The following is a 23,636-nucleotide window of genomic DNA, read 5'->3' as shown; positions in this document are numbered from 1 at the left end:
ACTTTGTTTTCAAGAGTTGCATGGAGATGTGGTAATTTAACAGAGAAATAGAAGCAATATTAAAGTAATTTTTTAAAATGCAAATATTGTATAATGAGATCTTCTTGCTCTGTTTCTGAGAACATGTTTATCACTTTTTTTTAGACCTACAAGTCCTTAGTGGACAAGGCTGGAATGGGATCACTGGTTTCAGTGCGCTACCTGGGTGATGAGAAATGCGTTTTTCTTTCTAAAGACCTCTTGACTCCCATCCAGGTAACCTTGATTGGCATTGTAAAAATGAAAGATTAATCTCTTATCTTGATATTTAGGATGCATCAGAGTAATGTAATCAAAATGCAAGCATTGAATGTGTAAAAACTTGTGGTAGGTGTTTATTTCTGTAACTCAGAATTTGAGTTTTGAATGTAATGTGTCTGATTAAAATCCCTCTGGAACTGATTCAGGACAGGGTCACTTAGGAGAGCTGGGTGAGGGAATGTGCTAGGACAGTTACTCAGCTCAGGTGACAGCAGTTTCATGTTGATTTTGGGAATAGTTTCCCTTTTTTCTTTGGAACATGACTGTCATTACTGTGCAAGGAGTTGCAGCAATGTCTGGCCTAAATCTTGCTATTTAACAGAAGCACATCACTGCTAATCCTAAACAAATGAGGAATTGGGCAGAATGTCAATGAGATGCTTGAATTACAGTCCTTTTATTGAGCACCAGAGGAAAGTTTCTTAAGTGAATATTAGGTACAGATAGGTTGAAACAATTGTCCCTGGGCAGGTGTTTGGAAGAATACTATCTGCTAAAGATAAAGGATTTAGCCTTTTTAGGAGACTATTCTCAAGACCTGTAAACAATCTGAAATAAAAGTAGTCATGGTGGTCCCATGTTGAGACTGCAAGTCATGTCATCATTAGTGTTCTACTTTGACTTGGTAACAGTCAGCAAATACACAAGTTCTTTAGAGAAGCTGACAAGAGTCACTAAAAGCCAAATTTGAGTTGTAGATGGTTGTCTTGCTTATGTTGGCTCAACAGCAGAAGCCTTATCTCAGCACTGCTGTGGAAAAGATTGCTTTACTGGCATCTTGAATAACAGGTTATTGACTTGTAGTTCTTCAGTCTTCTACCTCTTACAAATATCAGAGCAGTGCCTGGGACAAAAAGATAAAATCAAACTCCAAACCCTTTTCTTATTTGCACTCTTAGAGCCTTGGGTGGAAACTTGCTGTGACCTTTCCATTTCAAAATCAATTCTCACTCAGGAGTTCTAAAGGAAAAAATAATACACATATATTATGCTGAAGAATTATGAATAATTTAGATGTAGCTGACTCAGTTTTCATTCATGTAAACATTTTGTAATGGGGTCTTGTGACAGACTGGATCCTGGTATTATCATAAATAGAAACATAAATTGTTTTAATTTGCATCTGCTCAGGACAAATATGCTGCTGCTTCTGAGAACTTAAAATCCTAAGTTAAGAATGGATGGTTCACTTAAACTTATTCTCATTAGCAATGGAGTACCACAAAGCTGGGTTATTTTCAGAACAATATGAAAGTAGGCTTGGAGAGCTCACTTGTTACAAATTAGTGATAAGAAATTGCTATTTCCTAGTATGTTATCAACATACTAGAACTGATGGGGAGCAGATTAATGAGAATTGGATTTGAATTGCTGCCACCTTGTTCTTAAATATTGTGGGATTTTGTTAAAAGCATTATCTTGAATGTAAGCTTCTGGGTTTTTTTGTGTTTTTTTTCCCTGAAATAGGATATGGACAGTTCCAGGCTTTCTCTTAAGGATGATCAAAATGTAAATGAAGAAATTCAGGCTCTGGTTAAGAAACACCTTGATGAGACACGCTTGGTCCAAGGTACAGAAAACTGGCAATAAATGCTCAAGTCCAAAGGGAAATCCTTGCAGTCTTGGTTTAATTAATTGGTAATCTCTTCTAGGGAATAAAAGCTTCTTAAAAATGTTGATTTTACTCTCCAAGCAGTGAATGCACAATGTGAAGGATTGTAGATGTTTAAGTTTCAAGTATCTCTTTTGTAAGAGTAAGTGTTCAGGCACATATAGATGGCCTGGTACTTGTGAAATAGATTAAACTTGTAGCAATTCTCAAAAATTTTGAGTTGTTTATTGTTTAAAGTAACTTGATTTTTTTTTTCCCGTTTGTTGTTTGTTTATGAAAATTTCAGGGTGTTGTATAGAGGCTTCCTTTTTTAGTCAAATTTAAAATTGTTATTTTTGTTTGCCAGCTTTAAATTCTTAATTACTGATTTCATGCCAGCATATTTGTAGTTATGTGCTTGCACATGCAGGGAATTACCTTTATGGAAAGGTAAGTATTACAGTTTAGTTTTCATTTTCCATGTTGTAAGGACTGGAAAAAGTCATTTTGATAACTGTGGTCATCTTCATGCTTCCTTTGTCTTAAGCTCTTTTTTTTTTTTTTTCTCTGGTCTTGTAGGTGGAAAAAATATAATTGGTTCAAAAATTAGGATTTATAGCCTGGACCCTTCTACTCAGTGGTTCACAGCAGTTGTTGTCAATGGTAATCCAGCTACAAGAACTCTAGAAGTCAACTGTCAGGAGGTAAGAACAAGTTTCAATGGTTTACAAATGGATATGGAGAATAAGGGCAAACTTTTATTCATATCTCCACCAACACCATTTTTATTTCTGCCTTTACTGTAGTCTTCAAACATGTGTGTCAGTGTAGTGCAGAACAATATAACCCAAAGTGTTTCTTTATGCTGCTGGTAGATTATTCAATAACAAATGTCCTTCTATGAAAAATGAGGGAGACCTGGAATGTTTATTCTAAGAGTGGAGCAAACATGATCTTGGTTTCTTTGCTCTCTGTGCTGTGCAGACAGTGCTCTCTAACACCAGTTTGTATTTTTATGCAGAGACACTCTCACATGGTATGTTGTTAAATTCAGCTTGGTATTCAAAGAACCTACAAGTTAGGTGTCTAAACTTAGTCCATATCACCACACTGAAGATAAATATATTCAAATAGAGTTTTACCTTTCTAAATTGCTTCTTCTGTTTCCTTTTTCAAGATTCCAGCTTTAAAAACTCTTGATCCAGAATTAATTCATGTTGAAATAATTTACGACAACAATGGAAAATGTGGTAAGATCTGTTACTTTTTGTCCTTGAAACACTAAATAGGTTATTTGTGATAGACTAATCTTGATCACCTTCTCTTCCAGACAAATCCAAAAGAATTGGGGGTGTGAAAAGGAAGTCATCTGAGAACAGTGGAAGTGTTGATGCTAAACACACAAAATCTTCTCCTGAGGTAATATCTTGCTCTGTTATATGTGGCTGTTACATAATGATTGTCACTTCTCAAAACATCTTAAATAAGGATTAGATTGGAAAGTAGAATGATAAATATATAATCCCTTGGAGGGTGTGTTGAGTTCTTTCAAACTTGCCTGGGCATGAGTTGAACACCTTGCCTTGTGATAATTGGAGCAAAAGCTACTAAGCCTTGAATGTTGCTAGTTTGGTGGGGTTTTTGTTTATTTGATTCTTGATTATTTGGGTTTTTTTTTACTGTGCTTTTTTCCCTTCTTTCTGCTGAGGAGTTGGTCTGCCTGGTCATGTATTCTTGCAGTGAAAGAAAACACAAAGGAGTTTTGAAGTTTACAACCTTTGCTTTTTGTGTTCTTACTTTTACTCTTTTGTACTTGAACCCAAAACCTTCAGCTGCACTTGGATGCTTTGAGAATTCAAGCTGCACAAGCAGCAGTTGAAGGTTCTTTCAGTACAGGAGGGAGATGTGACTTTTCTAGTACTTCCATGTCTACTTTTATTTGTGAGTGACCTGCCAGGTATAACTGGGAGATAAGTAAATTCTCCAAAGTCAAAAGACAATCTGGGTAACTTGAGTGTAGAAATGCAAGTGAAAAATCATGGCTTGACTGAAGAACAGTACTTCAAATTTGCTCTTTAATTTTGCCCCTGTGTTTCAGACCAAAGCCTGCATTTTAGTCAGGAGTAGCCAGTCTTCAGGAGGCTCTGGAATGGGAGGGAGTGGGCTGTGCTGCTTCTGTGCAGTCAGTCCTGTGTAGAGTCAGTTGAGCAGATCTGGCTGGTGGTGTGGATATCTTTAACAACCTCACAAAGAGCCAGCAGGAGGTAACAAGCACAGGATAAGAGTCTCAAAAGAGACTGTCCTATCCTGTATTTACTGCTGAGGAAGAGTGTGCAGCAGGGCAGCATGGAGTAGCAAAGGATTGCAGTCTTGTGTTTGCACAGCTCGTGCTTGGGTACCTTTAGCAGCTTTTGGTGCTCAGTTTGCCTTTCTTCAGTTTTCTGCATAATTCAGCCATTGAGCAGCCTGCTTGACACACACAAAGCTGGTCTGTATTTCACATTCCAAATGCCCTGCTGAAGAATTACCATGGTTTGAATTCATAACTTGTTTTACCATAGTTTTTCCTTAAAGTAGTGAATTTATTTACTTCTCATTTCCAGTCTGCCTTCCTTCAAAGGACTGGATCATTTATCATTTTTGTACTCTTTGGGAAATGCCTTGCAACCATTTTTTCAGAGTGGTTACAGTGAGTGTAAGGAAACCAGAAGCTGTTTGTTACTCTGATTTTGGTGGATGTCAGTATGTGGGAGTGATTAGCTGAAGCCATATATTTTGTTAGCAAGTATGTGATAGTACTGATTTCTTGTGTGGAGTTAATTATCTGCAGCATTTTTCTGGGAGCTTGACTTGGTGCCTGACAGCTGTGTAATTCCAAAGCAAAAAGGAAATATTTTGGAGCTGATGCTAACAAACCTGTAGTGTAATTTCCCAGCAGTAAGTAAAGCATGTGGGAGTAAAATATGGATACTGGAACTGGGGAAGGATCCCCAAAGAAAAGCTACTGTTCTAAAGACACTTGCTAATTTGGTAGGCCTGTTGTATTCTTAAATGAATTACAAATTTGTTAGCATGGTGATTTAATCAATGTAGGATTTCTTTACTTAACATTTGCTAGAATTCTGGTGTAAAGGTTTTCTTGCTGCAAGAAAGTTCACATCTAGATCTTTGGTAATGCTGTCAGACTTCACAGTTTTGATTTTTCTCTGGGATTTTCAGCTGAGCTGAAATCTGTTTCTGACTGCAATTACTTTAGAGACATTGTTGCACTGGCAGTTACAAAGAGCAGAGCTTCCTGTCTTCCTTTCTACTTGCTTAATGCACTTGCCCCAAAAAGTTTGTTGTTAACTGTGGGAAGTGAATTAACATGAACAGTCCTTCATGGAACCTATGAGGTTTAAAAGGAGACTTTAAAGTCTTTCTAACTCATGAACTGAGTGACTCTTTAATTGACTTTATTAAACATGGTAGGAAGAGTATTAATATATTTTTCCTTTCAGGCTGAAGCCTGCAAAGCCATAATTTGCTATCCTGAATTTTCCTAACTGTTAAAATCTCTCTTGCAGGTTTCTCCCAGTCAGGGACACGTGCAGTCAGTACCAACTGTGCTGGGTGAAGCACTGCTGGGATGTACTCCTGCAAATAAAGACCAAAGGCACCCAGGCCTGCCCCTGCCAGCCAATTCACCACCCAACCTTGGTGCAGAAACTCCTCAGGGGTAAGGAAGCAGTTTTATGTTTACTCAGACCTCTTTACTCCAAAACCAGTTTGATTCTTAGCTCTGAGGTCATTTTAAGAGCTGTAATACCAGCACAGAAAAGTGATAGACTTGCTTGCCCTGGATATGTAATTTACTTCCTGATGCCATGTTCTTATTTATCTTTAAGGAAGTGGCCCTTCAATGTCCCTAGTGTCACTAGGCTAGTGTCACTGCTTCATTGTATCATCTGTAAATGGATACACAGGTGTGGTGGCTGCTTTGTCAGACATTCCTTTCCTGCCCCCAAGAAAACCAGAACGTGTTCAGACAGGTGTCTGCTTTCTTGCAGGTCAACTATAGGTCCTCAGTTATATTTCTGTTGAACACCAGTGCCTTTGAACTTTTGTTACCTGCAGTTCTGTCACAAAATAGATGTAATGGTAGAAACAGTGTGACAGGAAAATCCAAACTGGAAGTGCTAATAGGGGTTTTTCTGCTAGTGTTGTCTCTCACATGCTGAATATGAAAAATACTACTTTTTTAAAAGGTTTTTTGGTGAGAGAGCTTTTACAGTCTCCAGCATATTGACTTGTGCTGCCAGTCAGAAACTCCTTGAGAATCTTGCCACAGACGTGCAAATCAAATGCATTTGGTTATTCAGCAGTTGCATGGAGAAAGAGAAAGCAACTATTTAATTGAGAGGAGGTAGTGGAGTAGCACCAATAACCAAATTTGTGTGTGCCTACATGGATGTAGAATTTTATTGTTCTAACTTTTTAGACAAAAAAGAACCCAGATAAAACACCTGAAAAACACAAACCTATTTAGCCTCACACAAAATTTAAAATACTCATACATCAGAACTCAAAGCACTTAATTAAGTAACATAATTTCTTCTTTCAAGTTAAGTGTGGCTAGATTGTGCAGTTGATGCTCTCATTTGTTTGATGTGTTTGGTTTTTTTTTTCTCATTATTGCATGTTGTTTCAGCACATGTAGACGGAGCTTGCCGGAAACTCATCCTTCCTGTCTTAATACTGGGGTTAAACCATTGACAGAAGATCTGACAGCCTTCCCTAAAGTGGGGTTTATGTCTAAAGAACAAACACAAAATCCTAGTGATCAAAATGGTAAATATACCTCTTTGAAAACCTCAAGATCATCTTTGGCTGATTCAGCTAATGAAAAAGGAACCAACATGAAAAATACTAATGAACCTTTCATGAAGGCCACAACAAACTTTCCCAAAGAATGCATTTCCATAAAACAGTTGCAGCATCCCAACCCTTCCATAGCAATACCCAGAGGCAGTGGCACTGTTGAACTGCAGCGAACTTTAGATTGCAGACCCTCAACCTCAGATGCTCATCTTCTGTCCCTCAATGAGTGTGGGGTTAAATCACAAAGCAGCTGCAACAGCCACAGCAGCCACAAAGGAAACAAGATTGATGAACTGGCAGACGTGGAGTTTTTTATTCGAAGAAATTCAAATGAGATTCTTTGTGACAGAAGTGAAAGTGAAAGCTTTTGGACTGGAAGTGCCAAGGTCCAGGATAATAGTAAGTGTTTCTAAAATATCCTGTCATTTGAAAGTTCTTGTAATTTCTGTCTAACTACTTAGAAGTAGATAATTTGTTACATTTGCAAAATTAGTATTTTAAATCGTTTGAGTAAATCAGGAATTTGAGTAGTTTGTATGTTCTTTTATGATGGGAATGCAATAGACTGGAGAAACACCCTTTCCTGATAAAGGAGAAAGACTAATTATTAATTTTTAGAAATAAGTTGTTACAAAATATGCAAGAGCAGAATGGCAAAAGAGGTTACAAAAACAAGGTTCTGTTTGGAATACAGATGCTGATGGTGGAATGAGACTACCTTTTAGCAATGGTCCTAAATTTTACAAACATGGTTAGGGATGGAAGTTGTCCTCTCTAAGCTCTGTTCAAGAGGGGCTTTCATTTAAAAACTGTCATGAGAGCAAAACAATAACCCACCCACTACCACCAGAAACCAAAACCCACTCAGCCCCAAAACCAGCCACCTTGTTCTTCTTTTCTATTTGGTGAGCTCTTCAGGTTTTCACATGGGACAGGAGGGGAAGGGCTGTGATTGTTTAAGGAGCTGGACTCCTGGTGTCGTGTGTCCTGCTGTGCATCAGGTGCTGTTGCTGATTGTTCAGGATTCTGGCAATCCCCCTACACACCCACTTCCCCCCTGCCTTATCTCGTGTTGCTTGGTCTTGGATTACTGCGTGCTGTTCCATAATTAGCATGGATGCACAGCCAGCCAAGCAGTCCCTGTGTCCCCTGCAAGGCCTCACTGGTTGTGTAGGAGGAAGGAAAGTGTTTGGCATCTGTTACAGTAAGATGCTGAAAGCTGTTGCATCATGAAGGGGGAAAACAGGACTGAGAAATGGCCAGGTTGTACTCTGTCCCCATTTCTTGTGAAATATGGTTGCTGCATGCCCTAATCCTTTAAAAACAGTTGTTCTTTCAAAATGCTCCTCTGTGCAAAAGTGAAAGGAGCTGAAACTCGGGTCCACAGACTGTGTGCCTCCACTGGAACTGCAGCTTGAGACGGTTTCTGCCAACTGCAAATATTTCCAGCATAACTTTGTTTCAATGTAACTTAGAGGAAAAGTTGCTGTGACTCTTTCACTAAAATACATTTGCTGACATTTCCCTGAGGCTGTTCTGACCGAGCTGCTCTTCCCTGCAGTAATGGTTCGCAAGTCCATTCTGTCAGATGCTGCTAAGGTGAAGAAGCTGCAGCAGAGCGGGGAGGCGTTTGTGCAGGACGGCTCCTGCAATAACATCGCCCCTCACCTGCACAAGTGCCGCGAGTGCCGCCTGGACAGCTACCGCAAGAACAAGGAGCAGAGGGACTCCACCGTCTTCTGCCGCTTCTTCCACTTCAGGAGGTAACAACAGAGACACCCTGCACTTCCTTAAGTGTGGAAGGGAAAAAAAAAACCAAACAGTGATTTGGCCAGAATGGTCTCATGTAGGTCTCTGTTTCAAAGCTGTTTAATGCTGGCGTGTAGCTATAAGACCAATGTACTCAACTAATGAGTGGCTGCCTAGGGTTTTTTAGCCCTCAGAAATGATACAACTGCTTCATTTGAGCAGAAAATATTTTGGCAGGACTTAGAGCTCTTTATTTTGCTGTTCTGGGCTGAGTGCCAGTAGGATAACATGAGTTTAGTTTGAGTGCTGCAGCTTAATAGAATTGGAGATACTAATGAGAAGGTGGATTCCATGCAGTTTTCCCAAGGTTTAGTGGTTGGACACCTGAAATGTTAACTATGAACTCACAGCTGTGGAAATGTTGCAGTAGGTAGCTATGAGCTTTCAGAAGGCTGGAGACATTTAAGTTTGCCATGGAAACATTTAATCTGTGCACCCACTAGAATTCAGATTTGTTGCTAAACATTTAAAAAAATACAGATGTGCTACTAATCTATTTATCCTCAGATTAGAGATTTTACTATAGTAAATCTTTGTATAATCTGATGTGTGACTGAAGTAACAACAGACTATGCTAATTCATCCTCTCAGGATAAGACTTACAGTACAAGTCAAATTCATCATTCATCAGATGAATCCTTTGGTTTAGAACTTTAAACTGATAGAACTATCCCTTTTTTATTGAATGTGAAATCTCCCAAATGTGGAGATGACATTTGTCTGATGACAGCAGCTGCTAGCACATGTTCTCATGGCTCACTTAACACTACAGTGAACACACATTGTCATCAGAAGTCACCTTTCCTCTACAGAGCTTAGTAAAAAGGTTCCTGAGCAGAACTCTTCATGTTTTCCATTTAAGACATTACTAACAACATAGATCTCATTCTTTCCACCTACTCAGAATCACTCAAGAATGTATCTTAGTCAGTTTTTGCTTGGTGCTTTTTGACAACTGCTTCCAAATGAGTTGTTACTGAAGTATAGTCTGTATTTAAGGCATTCTAACTTCAGAGCTTTATGCAGTCCTAGGTAAAATCATTGCTGTTGCCATCTCTATATGTGACCTTAATTCCAGTACATTTTAAAAATTGATTTGGTTTTGTGAGAATAAAGAACTACTTGTTGTAAGGTAGATTTCTTAACAAAAAACCTGGATGTTTTCAGTCTTTTCTTCTTTAAAACAAGCAATGCATTGAACATGCTTAATGCCACTGACCAGTATGTTTATCCATGTCTGTTGTAACCTTTGAGTAAATTCATTGGCATACAGTACACACATTTGCAACTCAAGCATTGACAGATTGGAATGAATTTAAACCAGTACAGTATTTGAGGTGATGATGACTTTTTCTCCTTTTCCACCTTTTCCATCAGGCTGCAGTTTAATAAGCATGGAATACTGCGTGAGGAAGGTTTCTTAACTCCAAATAAGTATGACCCTGAGGCTATTAGTCTGTGGCTACCTTTATCCAAAAATGTTGTGGGACTAGATCTGGACACAGCAAAGTACATCCTTGCCAACATTGGAGACCACTTCTGCCAGCTGGTGATATCTGAAAAGGAAGTCATGTCAACGATTGAACCACACAGTAAGATCAACTTGTATTGAAATCATCTGTGTTTTCACAGCTTTATGTGAAACTTTAAGTTTCTGTGTGAAAATTAATTGTGTATATTTGAAAATACCATGTGAGTGTCTCTCTTCTCAGGAAGGGAATGATTAAGAGCCACTGTGAACTAGTGTCAACAGCCCTCACAGGGAGGGGGAAAGGGAAGGGTAATTCCACCCTTCTTTGTCAGAAGTCATTTCTCAATTTATCAAATTACTTTTCCTGTTACAAAATGTAAAAAAAAAAAAAAAAAAAAAAAGCAAACCACTGGGTAGCTGACAACAAAATCCGTTCTTGGCATGAAAATGAAGTAAAGATTTTACTTTGCACAGGTTCTGTTAGATGTCTTTGGTCCTACTTCATTGTAACTGAATGATGAACCTTATGTTGTCTGTCAGTAAGATTTTTTTTTTTTTTTCCCCCCATCCACCTGCCAGTTTCCAGTAGCACTTGTAGAAGTGATTGTGTGCAGCCCTACTGGGCATGGATCAGAGAGGTGCTGGTGTTGGGGTAACTGATTAGGGAGGCTAATTAGTGTAGGCAGGGCAGACTTACCACCCCCAAACACAGGAGTTTGGCCACATCAAAAGATTTCTGTAGCAAATGTGAACAGACAGACAAGTGGGGAAGTCTGCAGCCTTGCATAATCACTTCTCAGAGTAGAATGACTCTTAAAACTGTATTTGTTTTCTGGATTTAAAGTGCATGACCAGAGTACAGCACAGTTTAGGGGATTGCCACTGTCTGCTGTGTTTGTGGAGTGTTGACATTAGATAAAGATCCTCTGTTTGGCAGTCACTGCACTGTTGTGGAAGAAAAAAACTGAACAAGCTTGATTGCCCTTCAAAAGCAGGGGGAAGACTTGAGATATTCTAGAAATACACACTGTGAGTCTTACCTTGGGCTACCTTGGAATCTGCAAGCTTTGCCCTTCTCTTGACCTGCAGCATATTTATGCCTGTGGAACCAAATTATCTGTAGCCAGAGAGAGATGTATAGACTGGAGTGCAGAAACACTTTTTGGAGGATGAAGCTTTGGGTGAATTTGTGAAACAAAGGGGAGCTGTGGTGTTTCTTAATAGCAGAGCATGCATCTCTTGGCATAGCTACCAGAAACATCCTCTGGTTAAAAAACAGGGATATGTGAGTTCTGGAACTGACTTGAAAGGAACAAAATGTCATTATTTCATCTTTGATTTTATTGCCCTTACTGGTGAAAGTAAGGGAACTCCTTTTCATTAATATAGAGATTATTTTGAATGCCCTGGGCAGGAAAGAAATTATTTACAGTCAGAATGTGTGGTGTTCTTTGAACAATTCAGTGGAAGAGTGCTCAGTCAGCACAGGAAAAAGGGAGATTCTTCTGCCACCATGACTTGAAGTTATGGTAAATTTAGGTGAAGTAAAAGATTGACCACTGTAGAAAGAACAGTTTATTTTAGGTCACATTGTTCCTTGGCCACCAAGTGCCAAAACAGAGAGGAGCAAAGAAAGTAGGAGGAGTAGAATGGGAGAAGATTCAGAAAAGATGAGAAAAAAACCTTCATCCTGTTTGGGGGAAATTGGAGAGTTGACCTAGAAAACGATAAATATAGTGCATATTTTTAAAAGGCAGAGAAGAATGGAGCTGGTGATATTTAGACCTGTGTCTCTTGGAAGAATTCTGAACCAAGTAGTCAAACAATTTTTACCTCCTACTAAAGAACAAATTGTGCTGAGCTATTCTAGTGTTGTTCCATACATAGTCAATGGGCATTATTCAGAAGAACAACAGATGTCTTGGATCCTGGTTTTCTTGGCATGCATTAGGATATAGTCTCTCATAACTTGCTTTTTAACTTAAGAAACATTGTGGGCAGGAGTTTGAGAAGTTAAAAGTGTGGAAGGTGGTTGGAGGAGGCAGGTGTGTGCTTTTTGTCTAGTCTAGTTTTCTAGCTCACAACATAAAGAAATAGAGATCAGGCTAAAATAATTCTTGCATAATCACAGATTCACAGAAAAAACAATACAGCCCTGGAAGGGCTTGTAATTTTTTGCCAGATGCTGCAAATGTTTGGGATGTTTTAAGTGCACTGAAGTGGCTTGGGATGAGGAAAGGGGAATAGAGTGGGTGTATAGGAAACCTGAGGAGCAGCAGTCAGTGCTTCAGAGAAGAAAATTCACTATTCTGAGAAGGTCAGGTAAACACAAACACATAAAACCTCCCAAAAGGAAGACAGATACTTGCCCATCATGCTGCTGAATAGAGAGCAGGGGCAAGGTTGTGGCAAGCTACACATTAAGCTTAGCTTGCCAGCAGTACCTGCATTTATTTCCTGGAGTAGCTGTGATATTTCCACTGAGGAGAATGTCAGCAGTGTGCTTGTTAGCTTGGGCTAGCACATGTCAGGAATAAATGGTTGGTGCTGCACAGGAGGAAGCAAACTGCTCTCAATTGCTTGGACTGTTGTGCAACAGCAAAGGCAGTTTTTGGAGTTCCAGTATATAACAAGTGAGTCCTGTGTCTGTATTTTCAGTGGCTGTAGTTAACTTGCAAATCCTGCATGTGTTTGCACTGAGCTGGACTGTCCCGTGTCTGCCCGCAGGACAGGTGGCCTGGAAGCGCGCGGTGCGCGGCGTGCGCGAGATGTGCGACGTGTGTGACACCACCATCTTCAACCTGCACTGGGTCTGCTCCAAGTGTGGCTTTGGGGTGTGCGTGGATTGCTACAGGATGAGGAAGAAAAACTCACATGAAGGTGGGAGTGCTTGTTGCTACCTGAGGCAAAGGGGGAAGAGGGGAATAAAATCTGTGTTGAACTAGGAAGTGAATGGCAACCTTAAATGAGACAAAGAGAAGCCTTCCCAACCAAAAGGAAGGGTTGCAGACCTTTGGTTGGATATATACATAATAGTAAAATCTGGCTTTCCAGAGCTATAACAAAAAAATGTAATGGTTTTGTTTTGCAGATGATGACTCAGATACTTTCTCCTGGTTTAAATGTGTGAAGGGGCAGGTACATGAGCCAGAGAATCTAATGCCTACACAAATTATTCCTGGAAAAGGTACTGGAAATACTTGATTAGCATAAAAACTTGCTGTAGGATTTTGCTGTATTTTGTGTGTTGTTGATGCTGTACTGAGAGAGATTTGATTTTAGTAGTAAAGTTGGTAAAAACTTAAAATTTATTATCCAAAGACAGGAATAGCATTTGTGTTTAATACTATTCTATTATCTTTGACCTTTATAAAGAAGTAGCAGAACTTCTTGTTTAATAATGCATGGTATTCCCATATTATCTACACAACACAATTTCTTAAAAAGACTTAGTGCCTGCTGGAAATTGTGATTAATGTGAGCTCACTGATGGTTCTCTCCCTGCAGCTCTCTATGATGTTGGTGACATCGTTCACTCTGTAAGAACCAAATGGGGAATAAAGGCAAATTGTCCTTGTGCAAATAAGCAGTTCAAAGCACTATCAAAACCAGCTTTAAAGGAGGAGTCAAAACAGGTATTGTTACTACCTCTGTCTGTGCAGTTAAGTTTGTGAAAGACTATTGCATGATCTTGAAGCCACTGCTAATTTGACTTTGTAGGTTGCCAGCCCTGACCTCTGTGATAAACCCACCACATGGGGAAAATTTGTATTCACTGTTCATCTTTTTGGCTCAGCTCCTAAAGTTTTGGGGAAAATCTCATTGTGAACTTTTGACACTGAGGCCTCAGTGGTTGACCTGGCTTTGAAAAAGGCTCAGTGAGGATTTTTAGAGCTAAAATGGGATTAGATTGAGAGATCCCTTAAGAGAAGTATATGAAGAACAGACAAGAGGGAATGATGGTGAGGTGTAGGCTGTTCCTTGGGTCCTGGGGATATAGTACATGCAGCATCTAAAAAAGTAAGGTGGAGGAATACTGGGATTCATAAAATAACTAAATATGAAAAAATTTGAGAGTTAGAACGACTGCTCTCTCTAGCAACCTGGTAGATTTGCTTTTCTGTATATTAAAAAAAAAGGAAACCTCACAGGATACTTATATTTATAAATTGATGTAGTATTTTTTTGCTTTTGAAAACAGCACAAATTAATAGCTTAATTTGGAAGTATGTCTTAAGAAATAGGGTGAATTAAATTATTTTAATTTTGTTAGATGCTTATTCTTAGCCTTATTTTGAAAATAAATATTACCTTAAGTGTAAGAAGCAGGTTGGACTTGATTTTTGGTGTAAGTAATGAACAGAAGAGACAAAAAAATATTTAATTTGTTTAAAGTATGCAAGACAGTTATATGAACCAAAAGTTAGCAAACAACTGACCTGGCTTCAGTCTTATGAATCAAGATTTCCTGTGATTCTGGACAGAGAGCTGCATTAAATATATCTACACATCTTTATAGAATTAAACCAGTTACTGCCCTGGTTGTGTGAGGATAAGCTCATTAAAGGTTGAAGCATTTTGTATTATGTCATGTTTAGAATCCTTGCCAAGCATCAGCAGTCAGTGAGAGATGAAACAGAGAATGTAATGATAGGCAGACAAAAGAGCAGAATAATTTCTTAGTTGAAAATTGTTTTAGCAGAGAGGAAATGTCACCAGTCATGCAGGAATTCCAGGCCAAAGCTGTGGCTCTGGTTAGTCTGTTCCTAGAACCCCCAAATGACCAGATAAATCAGCTGCAAAGGAGAGGGACAGTCCTGTGGTTGGATTGTGCTGGCCAGGCCAGTGCTGCCCTCAGGCAGCTGAGTGCACTCCTGCTACCACCTTGAGAAGAATTTAGGAATGTCCTTACCTCTTTTAGTCCTCTGAACTGGAGTTCCAGCTTAGCCCTGGCCTGAGCATCAGCTGTGACTAGAAATGTGAGAACTGCTGTGAGAACTGCACTTGGTTCCCAAAGCAATCCCAGAAAATACATCTGGGAAATTTGGCTCTCTGTGCTTTTCTTGAGGGGTGATGGACTCTGACTGCTCCTAAAGTCAGGAGATCCCAGATCCTGCTGATCTGCCTTCTCCTGATCCTGAGCTGCAATGCTGACCTCTTGTGGAGATCCCATGTTTTGAAGGGCTAAACCATTTTACTTTTTAAAGGATGAGTTTGGACATGTTACTGCTTGTATTCCCTTTGTGTAGAGTGTGTTTGTCTAAACAAGTTATTGCTCTGCTTTTTCAGCACTTGGCATCTGGAGACAGGCCTGGCCTTCAACACAACAGTTTTGTCCTGAGTCCACAAGTCACTACACATGATCCTCCTTTAAAGTCAGCACTTGGAAGCAAACAAGCTGCTTCTGTGAATACTTCTCCTTCATTAAATTGGTTTTCAAACCTAACGAGTGGAAATGTGAATAAAGAAAACAAAGGTATGTGCAGAACCAGTGAAGAGTAAACCCTTTGTGGCTGTTTGTCAGAAGAATATAGGTCAGACCCAGCAGTGCCTTGTGCTGAGTGATGTCATCTGCCTGCTGGGATGAGTGTTCAGTGCTTGTGCTGCAGAACTGGCCATGGCAATGGCTTGGAGTAAAGCCTGGCAGGGATAGCATATACAGTTTCAAAAATTGGATTAAAATCTCATTGATGCAAGTATTCTTGAAAATTCAGTTTGAGGATACTTTTTTTTTCTTGTTGTTTGGGGGGGGTTTGGATTTTGCTTTTTTTTTTTTTTTAATAATGTGGGATTTTTAAAACTTTGGTTTATTGAGGAAAGTTAAGTGAAAAATATTTTATCTGCATGTATTGGGGGGGAGATTTATATGTATGTATATAAATGTACATACATATATATACACATGTGGGAGGATATTTTCTTGAAAAAAAAATTCCAAAGTATTCTCACAGTTCTCCTTTCTTCATTTCAGAGAAACTTCTCATACCAATTTCAAAGAATGAAAATAAGCCTCTCCAGACACTCCCTAGCTTAGCCAAGCCAGCTGCAGCCCTGCAGACATTCAACAGTGCAATATTGACCCCAGTGAGCAACAACAACACAGGCTTCCTGCGCAACCTGCTGAACTCTTCTGCAGGAAAGGTACAGGGAAAATTCTGTCCTACAGGTTTGAGTTGATCCCAGGCTTAGATTCTGTTCTAACCCTGTGAACAGCTGCCACAGGCAGTTGACTTTTTTGTTACAGTAAGTAAAATTCTGTCTTCATTTGAGAAAAGTGACTAATTCAGTTTCTGTTGCAGTGGTAGGTTAGTGGTACTACCAGCAAGTCTTGGTGAGGAACTGGAGCTAAGGGATAAAGCAGATTAACTTCCTTAGGCTGGAGTCTGGCAGCTGCATTGACTGGGATGTGTTGTAGACTCAAAAAAGAAGCACCAGTGAACTTGCAGATGGAGGGAAGAACCTTCTGTGGTGTCTTCCCATACCTCATTTCCAGACTGGTTCACTTCAGATGTTTCTGAACTTCTGTCTGATTTTATAGATGTGACTTCAAAGTGGTGGGGAAAAATACTGGCCTTAAGAGTTCTTTGCTAAAACTGAATTTCTGCTCTTTGATATAAAGCAAGTCCTGTTCCCTGCTGCATGTTCTGGGTTTCTGCAGTGCTGCTGAGGTGCAAATCAGACCAGAAATTGTTGTGCCAGAATTCTGTAGATAAAATGTAAGAAATGGCTCTGGCATGTAATGGTGGTGCAATTTTAGACAGCAAAGTTCTGCATTTGTTTGTTTCTCTCTGTGATTGGATCTCAAGTAAAAAATTTTGAAGTGGCAAATACTTTCTTTAAAGCCTGCAGGATAAGGCAACAGAAAAGAGCACTAATTTATTATTGTTGTTTTTTCATGTGTTTTATCAGACAGACAATGGACTGAAGAGTACACCCAAAATCCTTGATGACATTTTTGCTTCCCTGGTGCAAAACAGAGCCATTACAGACTTGCCTAAGAAACCTCAAGGTCTGACCATAAAGCCCACGATAATGGGCTTTGACACACCCCACTACTGGTTATGTGATAACCGCCTGCTGTGTCTTCAGGATCCCAACAATGAAAGCAATTGGAATGTCTTCAGGGAGTGCTGGAAGCAGGGACAGGTATCTTCATTTTCCTGCTTTTTTTTTATTTGCAATTCATGTACTTTGTCCTTTAGTTGAAGCACAGCTATAATCACTGTAGTGATAAGCAATGTTAAACCTTCATCAAATGTGTGACATGAGCACTTACACAGCCTTATCTAAGGATCTGTTTTACTGTTTAAATCCATTTCTAAACACAGAGCTGAAATTATTGCTCTGTATAAAAAGCTGCCTCAGAATGCTCAGATGCAGGGTAAGGCAGAATTCTAGTGGGGTGTACAGAGCACTTACTTTGCAAAATGCCTGCATTGAAATGCTCAATGTATTTTATGTATTACCCTATTGTAATTAGAATTTTTGGTGTTTAATAATTCTTCAAAATATATTCTTTTGCTTTCTAGCCTGTAATGGTGTCAGGAGTGCATCACAAGTTAAATGCAGACCTCTGGAGACCAGAGTCCTTCAGGAAGGAATTTGGCCAACAGGAAGTAGACCTGGTTAACTGCAGGACCAATGAAATCATCACTGGAGCCACTGTCGGGGATTTCTGGGATGGTTTTGAAGATATTTCAAGTAAGTACTTTGAATCTTTGTTCCAGTAGGTAAAACACTCAGCAGCAGTAATTCAGCCCTAGCACAGATTTGGGATCCATAAGCACTGTACAAGGTTCAAGGTTTTCTCCTCACTTTGAGCAGTTTGGTGAGGATTCATTGCAGACATTTATGCTCCTAGGATTGTGGACTGGATTAAAAACTGTCATTCCCATGAAATACTGTCCTCCAGGATTATGTTTGGCTGCCTTTAGTCTTTTAGGGAAGCATTCTGAGGAAATTTAAGATCTTCCTAGCAAGTGGGTTTATCTGCCAGCTTTTTTTTTTTTTTTTTCCAGTTCAGTGAAACAGAAGAGCACATGTAGGGATGGTGCTCACAGGTTATATGGGTTCTGCTGTTTAACTTGAAGGTACTTCCTAGTACTGAGGAACTGTAGTTGTTTTGTGTAAAAATGGATTTAGAGGAAGTGAACTTGAGGTTTTCTGGGAGAATCAACACTTGCCATTGCATCTGGAGTTCTGCTTTATCTGTTTATGTATCCTTATCTAAGGATCTGCTTTACTGTTTAAGTCAGTTGTAAGATTAGGGAGTTTCCTAGGGCAAGAAGAGTGGGAGGTGGAAGACTCACACCTTTCTTTTGTTACTTTATCTTTGAAGACGTTTGGCTTCATCAGCTACTTTTGGCCTCAAACACAAACCAGTTTGAGCTAAGTTGTTGGAAGTGCTTGGGCAGGGAAGCAGGAAAGGCTGCTTGTCTGTCTGATATCTCCTGTTGCAACATGTTTGTCAGGAGAATGATAGCCTACTCTGGTGTCAGAGCAACTTGTGTGTCCTTAGTTCTACATGAAAAGTTGGAATGAACATGATTTTAAACCTGAGATAAGGATTTCTTCATCTTAATTCTTTGTGTTCTGAGTTGTACAATGATTACAAACTAAGACTTGTTAATATTTCACATTAGGTCGCCTGAGAACAGAAGAGGGAGAGCCAATGGTGTTGAAGCTTAAGGACTGGCCTCCAGGAGAAGACTTCAGAGACATGATGCCCTCCAGGTATGAATTTCCAGAGAAATGGTCACTGTTTCTGTGCTCCACCCCCAAAACAATGGACTGGAGGAACATTCTTGAATGATACCTGTCTCAGCCTTGAGCAGCACTTGCTGACATGTGAACAGTTCTGTTTCTCAGAGATGCCTGACATGAAGGGAAATCCTGCACAAGTTTCATCATAAGTTTTTGTGTGGTTGATGGTATTTGTTGCTAGGTGAAGTGTACATCTAAAATTGCTCTTAAAAGCCTGGATCACTTTGAAATCTGAAGTTCAGCTGAAGGTTACTTTTTGGTCAAAAATTAAGTATTTGGACTTAGGCTGTTTGATATTCCTTGAGATGATTACACAACAAAATAGCTTTACTCCAGAGCAGTTAAATTTATTTGCTGTATTTCTGTGCTTTGTTTGTTTGGTTCCTTTTCATGGTGTCCAGCAAAACCCCCTGAGAGAAAAGTGTACTTCCTTGACTAGACAGAGCTTCTGTTTCAGTCTGGTTTTGGTTTTATCAGTACCTAATGTTAAATTTTGCTACATTACCTTAGGTTTGATGATCTGATGAAAAATATCCCATTGCCAGAATATACCAGGAGAGGTGGCAAACTCAACCTTGCCTCTCGACTTCCCAACTATTTTGTGCGACCAGATTTGGGCCCCAAGATGTACAATGCCTATGGTAAGGAATTTTTCACTCCTAAGGTCACATTCACCCTGTTTGTATTGAAATTATTGTAGATTATGTGAATCCTTGCTGTTGTAGACAATTTAATTAATCCCATGGATTAGAAAATCTGAGTTTGGCTCACCTATAGGTATTAATGATGTCCAGAGCATGATATGATTTATTTTATTAAATGTCTTTGTCCAGGTGTTTTTAAGCCAATAGTAGTTATTTCCAGTCTTCCAATCAACTTGCTCCAAAGCCTCTCTTTCCTGTAGCTGGCAACATGTATTTATTGATTTGCTGCTTCTGGATGTATTACTTTTGTTATTCTCCTTTTTGAGCTTTTATTTATTTATTTCATTTAGCTTTTAATCTCTGCTTGAGCAGTTTTTTGCTTTTGTCTGATTCATCTGCTGTCACTCAAAAGATATTTAAAATGGAGCAGCATCATTGTGGCCAGTAGTGACATTGTTAGAATAAATCCTGTATTAGCTGCTGTTTTAGAGTGAGACTGTCTGAAAATGCTTTATCCTAAACTGCTGTAGGAACCCTTTTCTAGCAGGACTTAGACGTGTTTTATGTATATCACACAGGCTAGATAGAGATACATTGATACTGTATCAGCCTGTCAGCAGATCTCTTGGGAAGCCACAAGATGGAGCCAGGTCCTGGATAGAAAGCATATTGCTCTTCTGGAGACATTTGTTGGTTGGAGTAAAAGCATTCTAACCTTTTCAGAAAGTGCTGCTGAGAGTGGTGTAACACTTCTTTATGTCACTAATGGATCTGCTACTCCTTTCTAACCCCCTTTGATTCCTCCCCCAGGTTTAATAACACCAGAGGACAGAAAATATGGCACAACAAACCTCCACTTGGATGTGTCTGATGCAGCCAATGTCATGGTTTATGTAGGGATCCCCAAAGGCCAGGCTGATCAAGAAGAAGGTAAAGTCTTAGTGGTGTGTGGGGGGATAATTCTGTGGCCAGAGGGAAGGTCCTTTAGTGTAACTGCTCATGTTGACTCTCCACAGAAGTGCTTAAGACCATTCAGGATGGTGACTCTGATGAGCTGACAATTAAACGTTTTACTGAAAGCAGAGAAAAGCCTGGAGCTCTGTGGCACATTTATGCTGCCAAAGATACAGAGAAAATCCGGGAGTTCCTTAAGAAGGTAAGCTGTTCCTCTTAAAAACTCATCTTCTGGCTGTGTAGGTTTGCAAGTCTCTATTTTTTGGGCTTGTCCCCTCCTTTGTGTCCCAGTTACTGTGGAAACAACTTGAGTTGTATCCAAGACAGGACTTCTCCTGTGCCATGAGTTTTGTAGGGCCTGAAAAGGATGGAGAGTTGAAGCTTGAAGTTAAATTGCATGAAGATTTTCCTTCTGCCCACTGTTCTCATAGATGAGTAATGTTACATAGTGAACAAGAAAATAGCTGGTTTAGATTTAAGGAGAAGCAGTTTAATTTGATCATTGTAAGAAGAATGTGAAATGCTCTTGAGAAATGTCAGAATACATAATGTTCTTCATTGTTCTCTCTTACTACCTCTTTTCTCCCCATACCTTGATGAGGTCTGAATTAAGGGAAAAGCATGAGGTGTTTTGTGCTGCCATATCCAAAAGGGTTTGTTTCAGTGTTTAAATTTACCTCAGATGGTCCAGAGTTCTTTGTGACCTTAATTGTGAAACTTCTTTGGTGCTCTAAAAGTGGAAAGAGCCAGTATACTGATATTTAAAAGGATAAATGGGATTATCTGAACAACTGTTGGCCTGGTCAGTTTGGCTTTTTTGGTGGAAGCTGGGTGAGGCTGCAATAGACTTACCTAATATTAACAAAGAACAAATTTTAAGGTTGGTAAAACATGACACTGGGTTTGATAAGCATTAGCACTCAGTCTTGACATCTGTCTCACACCTCAGTCCCTTCTGTCACACTTGCTGGCAGGTGTGGGGCTTTCAGCAGCTTATAGTGGAGCAGAAACAAGCTGTTTATTTCCTCCCAAATGCATTTTTGGGCTACAGCCCTGGATGTAAATGGCTGCTGCAGCAAGTTAGATTTATACAGCAACTTCTTGCAGAAATTGTCTCCCCATAACACTCAAATTTCTGTCCTGAGGTACTTGTGCCTCCCAGTCTTGTTTCTCCTGAAAATCTGGTTTGCACCCTCTGGGTCATTGAGCACACACTGCCTGATTGTGGCCTCAAGGCAGACACCTGCTGAATTCCAGAGCTGGTAGTGTCACAGGCTGTAGAGTCAGAGAATCTCAGAATGGTTGGGGTGGGAAGGGAGCTTCAAGACCATCTCATTCCAGCCCCCTGTGATGGGCAGGGACACCTTCCACTATCCCAGGTTGTTGAGAGCCCTTCTAACCCAGCCTGGAACACTTCCAAGGATGGGGCAGCCACAGCTGCTCTGGGCAGCCTGTGCCAGGGCCTCACTGCCCTCACAGGAAAGAATTTCTTCCTAATTTCTTCTTCTAATCTAAACCTACTCTCCTTCAGTTGAAAGCCATTGCTCCTTGTCCTGTCACTTCACACCCTTCTCCACAGTCCCTCTCCTTTAGCAGTGTCAGAACACTGGTTCCATGTGTGACAGTGGTTCTCAATGTGAACACAAGTTGCTTCACTTGCCACTGTCAATTGGGATTACTTGCATTTTCCATATCCACATTAGCAATGTGTCTGTGAAGCCAGTGGGACCTGAGAAATGCTGAAACTTTGATAAAGGTCTGAGTAAAGATCCAAACTTTCATTGTGTAACTCTGCCTGAACACACAGTGCGAGTCCCTCTGGCACATTTCAATGGAATACCACAGATACAACTTGACTATCCAAAGTGGTGCATTAAAATGCCTGTTATCTTGTGACTTTCCCAGGTTGCAGAAGAACAAGGCCAAGAAAACCCTGTAGATCATGATCCCATTCATGATCAGAGTTGGTACCTGGACCGGTCGCTGAGGAAACGCCTTCACCAGGAGTACGGAGTTCAAGGCTGGGCTATTGTACAGTTTCTAGGAGATGTAGTTTTCATCCCAGCAGGAGCTCCACACCAGGCAAGCACCAGGGACATGGCAGGGTCTGACTGCTTGGGCAGCCCTTTGGGCACGTGGCTAATGCTTGTTTGTTCTCTCTAGGTTCATAATTTGTACAGTTGTATTAAAGTTGCAGAAGACTTTGTATCCCCAGAGCACGTCAAACACTGCTTCTGGCTCACTCAGGAATTTAGATATCTGTCACATACGCATACGAACCATGAAGATAAATTGCAGGTAACTCCCCAATGCTCAGTGCTCTTCATCCTTTACAAAAACCTCACTAAAAGAGATGTTTTCCTGTTTGTGATTTGCATGAAGGTTGGGCAGATGAATGTGTCTGAACTGACCTGCACAGGGTGAGGGGCAATAAGTGGGAAAGCTGGAAAACCATCTGTGCTGTTTGCTTGTAAAACCAAGCAGGTTTCCTTTGCTCTGCAGGTGAAGAATGTGATATACCACGCTGTTAAAGATGCAGTTGGGATACTGAGAGCTAACGAATCCAGCCTTAGCAGACCGTGACGTAGAGCGCCTTAACCACACACTATGAAACAGAAGCGTTGGCAGCTGTTTTTACTCAGTCAGGACCTCTGTGGACTTTGAGATTATATGAATGTTACCTCATCTTCCTTTCAGCAGTACCAGAGGATCGTGGTACTATGTTCTGTGTATTCTTCCAATGTTTACAAACCTGATATGTATATGTAGTAATATGTATGGACTGTGGCATACTGTGAATGCTCAGTTGCAATAGAACTTTATACGGAGTTGCTCTCCAAACTGTACAAAATACCTCCTATAGAACTGTTGGGAACTATTCCAAATTACTCGTTTGAAAAATATTATTCAAGGCATTGTAAAGCTTCAATTTTTAAAATTTATTTTGGGGTGGGAGGAAGTATGGAATCACTCAGTTTAATAGCCAATTTGCATAAAAAGTTAAGAATGCAGTTCTGGAATTTCAAATTAACATAGAACTAGCATTTAAAAGTAGCTTTAAGCTATTGTATAGTAACATAGAGATGGGAGTTAACCATCTTTAGGTAAATGTATTTAAATTTCTAAATGTTAAAAGAAACTTCTAATCAAATGTCTTCTGTTCGAAACTGCTCTTTAATTTGAACTGATGTTTGATTCTTTTGTTTTTAACACTGAATGGTTACATAAAAATTCTTCTATTTCA

General features: G+C 39.8%; 1 protein-coding gene across 2 annotated transcripts in view; it reads left to right on the top strand.

Moving 5' to 3' along the window:
• KDM3A (lysine demethylase 3A) overlaps positions 1–23,636 on the top strand; it is a 29,392-nt gene extending 5,756 nt beyond the window's left edge. For both annotated transcript variants that reach the window (XM_079306035.1, XM_079306034.1), the window contains 23 exons: positions 145–255; positions 1,768–1,870; positions 2,471–2,595; positions 3,069–3,141; positions 3,222–3,310; positions 5,458–5,609; positions 6,582–7,150; positions 8,313–8,514; positions 9,938–10,152; positions 12,759–12,911; positions 13,123–13,218; positions 13,539–13,666; positions 15,321–15,507; positions 16,003–16,172; positions 16,941–17,177; positions 17,561–17,732; positions 18,674–18,764; positions 19,305–19,435; positions 20,249–20,368; positions 20,455–20,594; positions 22,298–22,474; positions 22,556–22,690; positions 22,895–23,636. In XM_079306035.1, the coding sequence (XP_079162161.1) occupies positions 145–255; positions 1,768–1,870; positions 2,471–2,595; positions 3,069–3,141; positions 3,222–3,310; positions 5,458–5,609; positions 6,582–7,150; positions 8,313–8,514; positions 9,938–10,152; positions 12,759–12,911; positions 13,123–13,218; positions 13,539–13,666; positions 15,321–15,507; positions 16,003–16,172; positions 16,941–17,177; positions 17,561–17,732; positions 18,674–18,764; positions 19,305–19,435; positions 20,249–20,368; positions 20,455–20,594; positions 22,298–22,474; positions 22,556–22,690; positions 22,895–22,975 (3,657 nt within the window). In that variant the 3' untranslated portion in view covers positions 22,976–23,636. The remainder of the gene's footprint in view (positions 1–144; positions 256–1,767; positions 1,871–2,470; positions 2,596–3,068; positions 3,142–3,221; positions 3,311–5,457; positions 5,610–6,581; positions 7,151–8,312; positions 8,515–9,937; positions 10,153–12,758; positions 12,912–13,122; positions 13,219–13,538; positions 13,667–15,320; positions 15,508–16,002; positions 16,173–16,940; positions 17,178–17,560; positions 17,733–18,673; positions 18,765–19,304; positions 19,436–20,248; positions 20,369–20,454; positions 20,595–22,297; positions 22,475–22,555; positions 22,691–22,894) is intronic.

Source organism: Erithacus rubecula (genome assembly GCF_903797595.1).
Source record: "Erithacus rubecula genome assembly, chromosome: 5".
In the NCBI taxonomy this organism is placed as follows: Eukaryota; Metazoa; Chordata; class Aves; order Passeriformes; family Muscicapidae; genus Erithacus; species Erithacus rubecula.
This window is presented reverse-complemented; position numbering and strand designations above follow the sequence as displayed.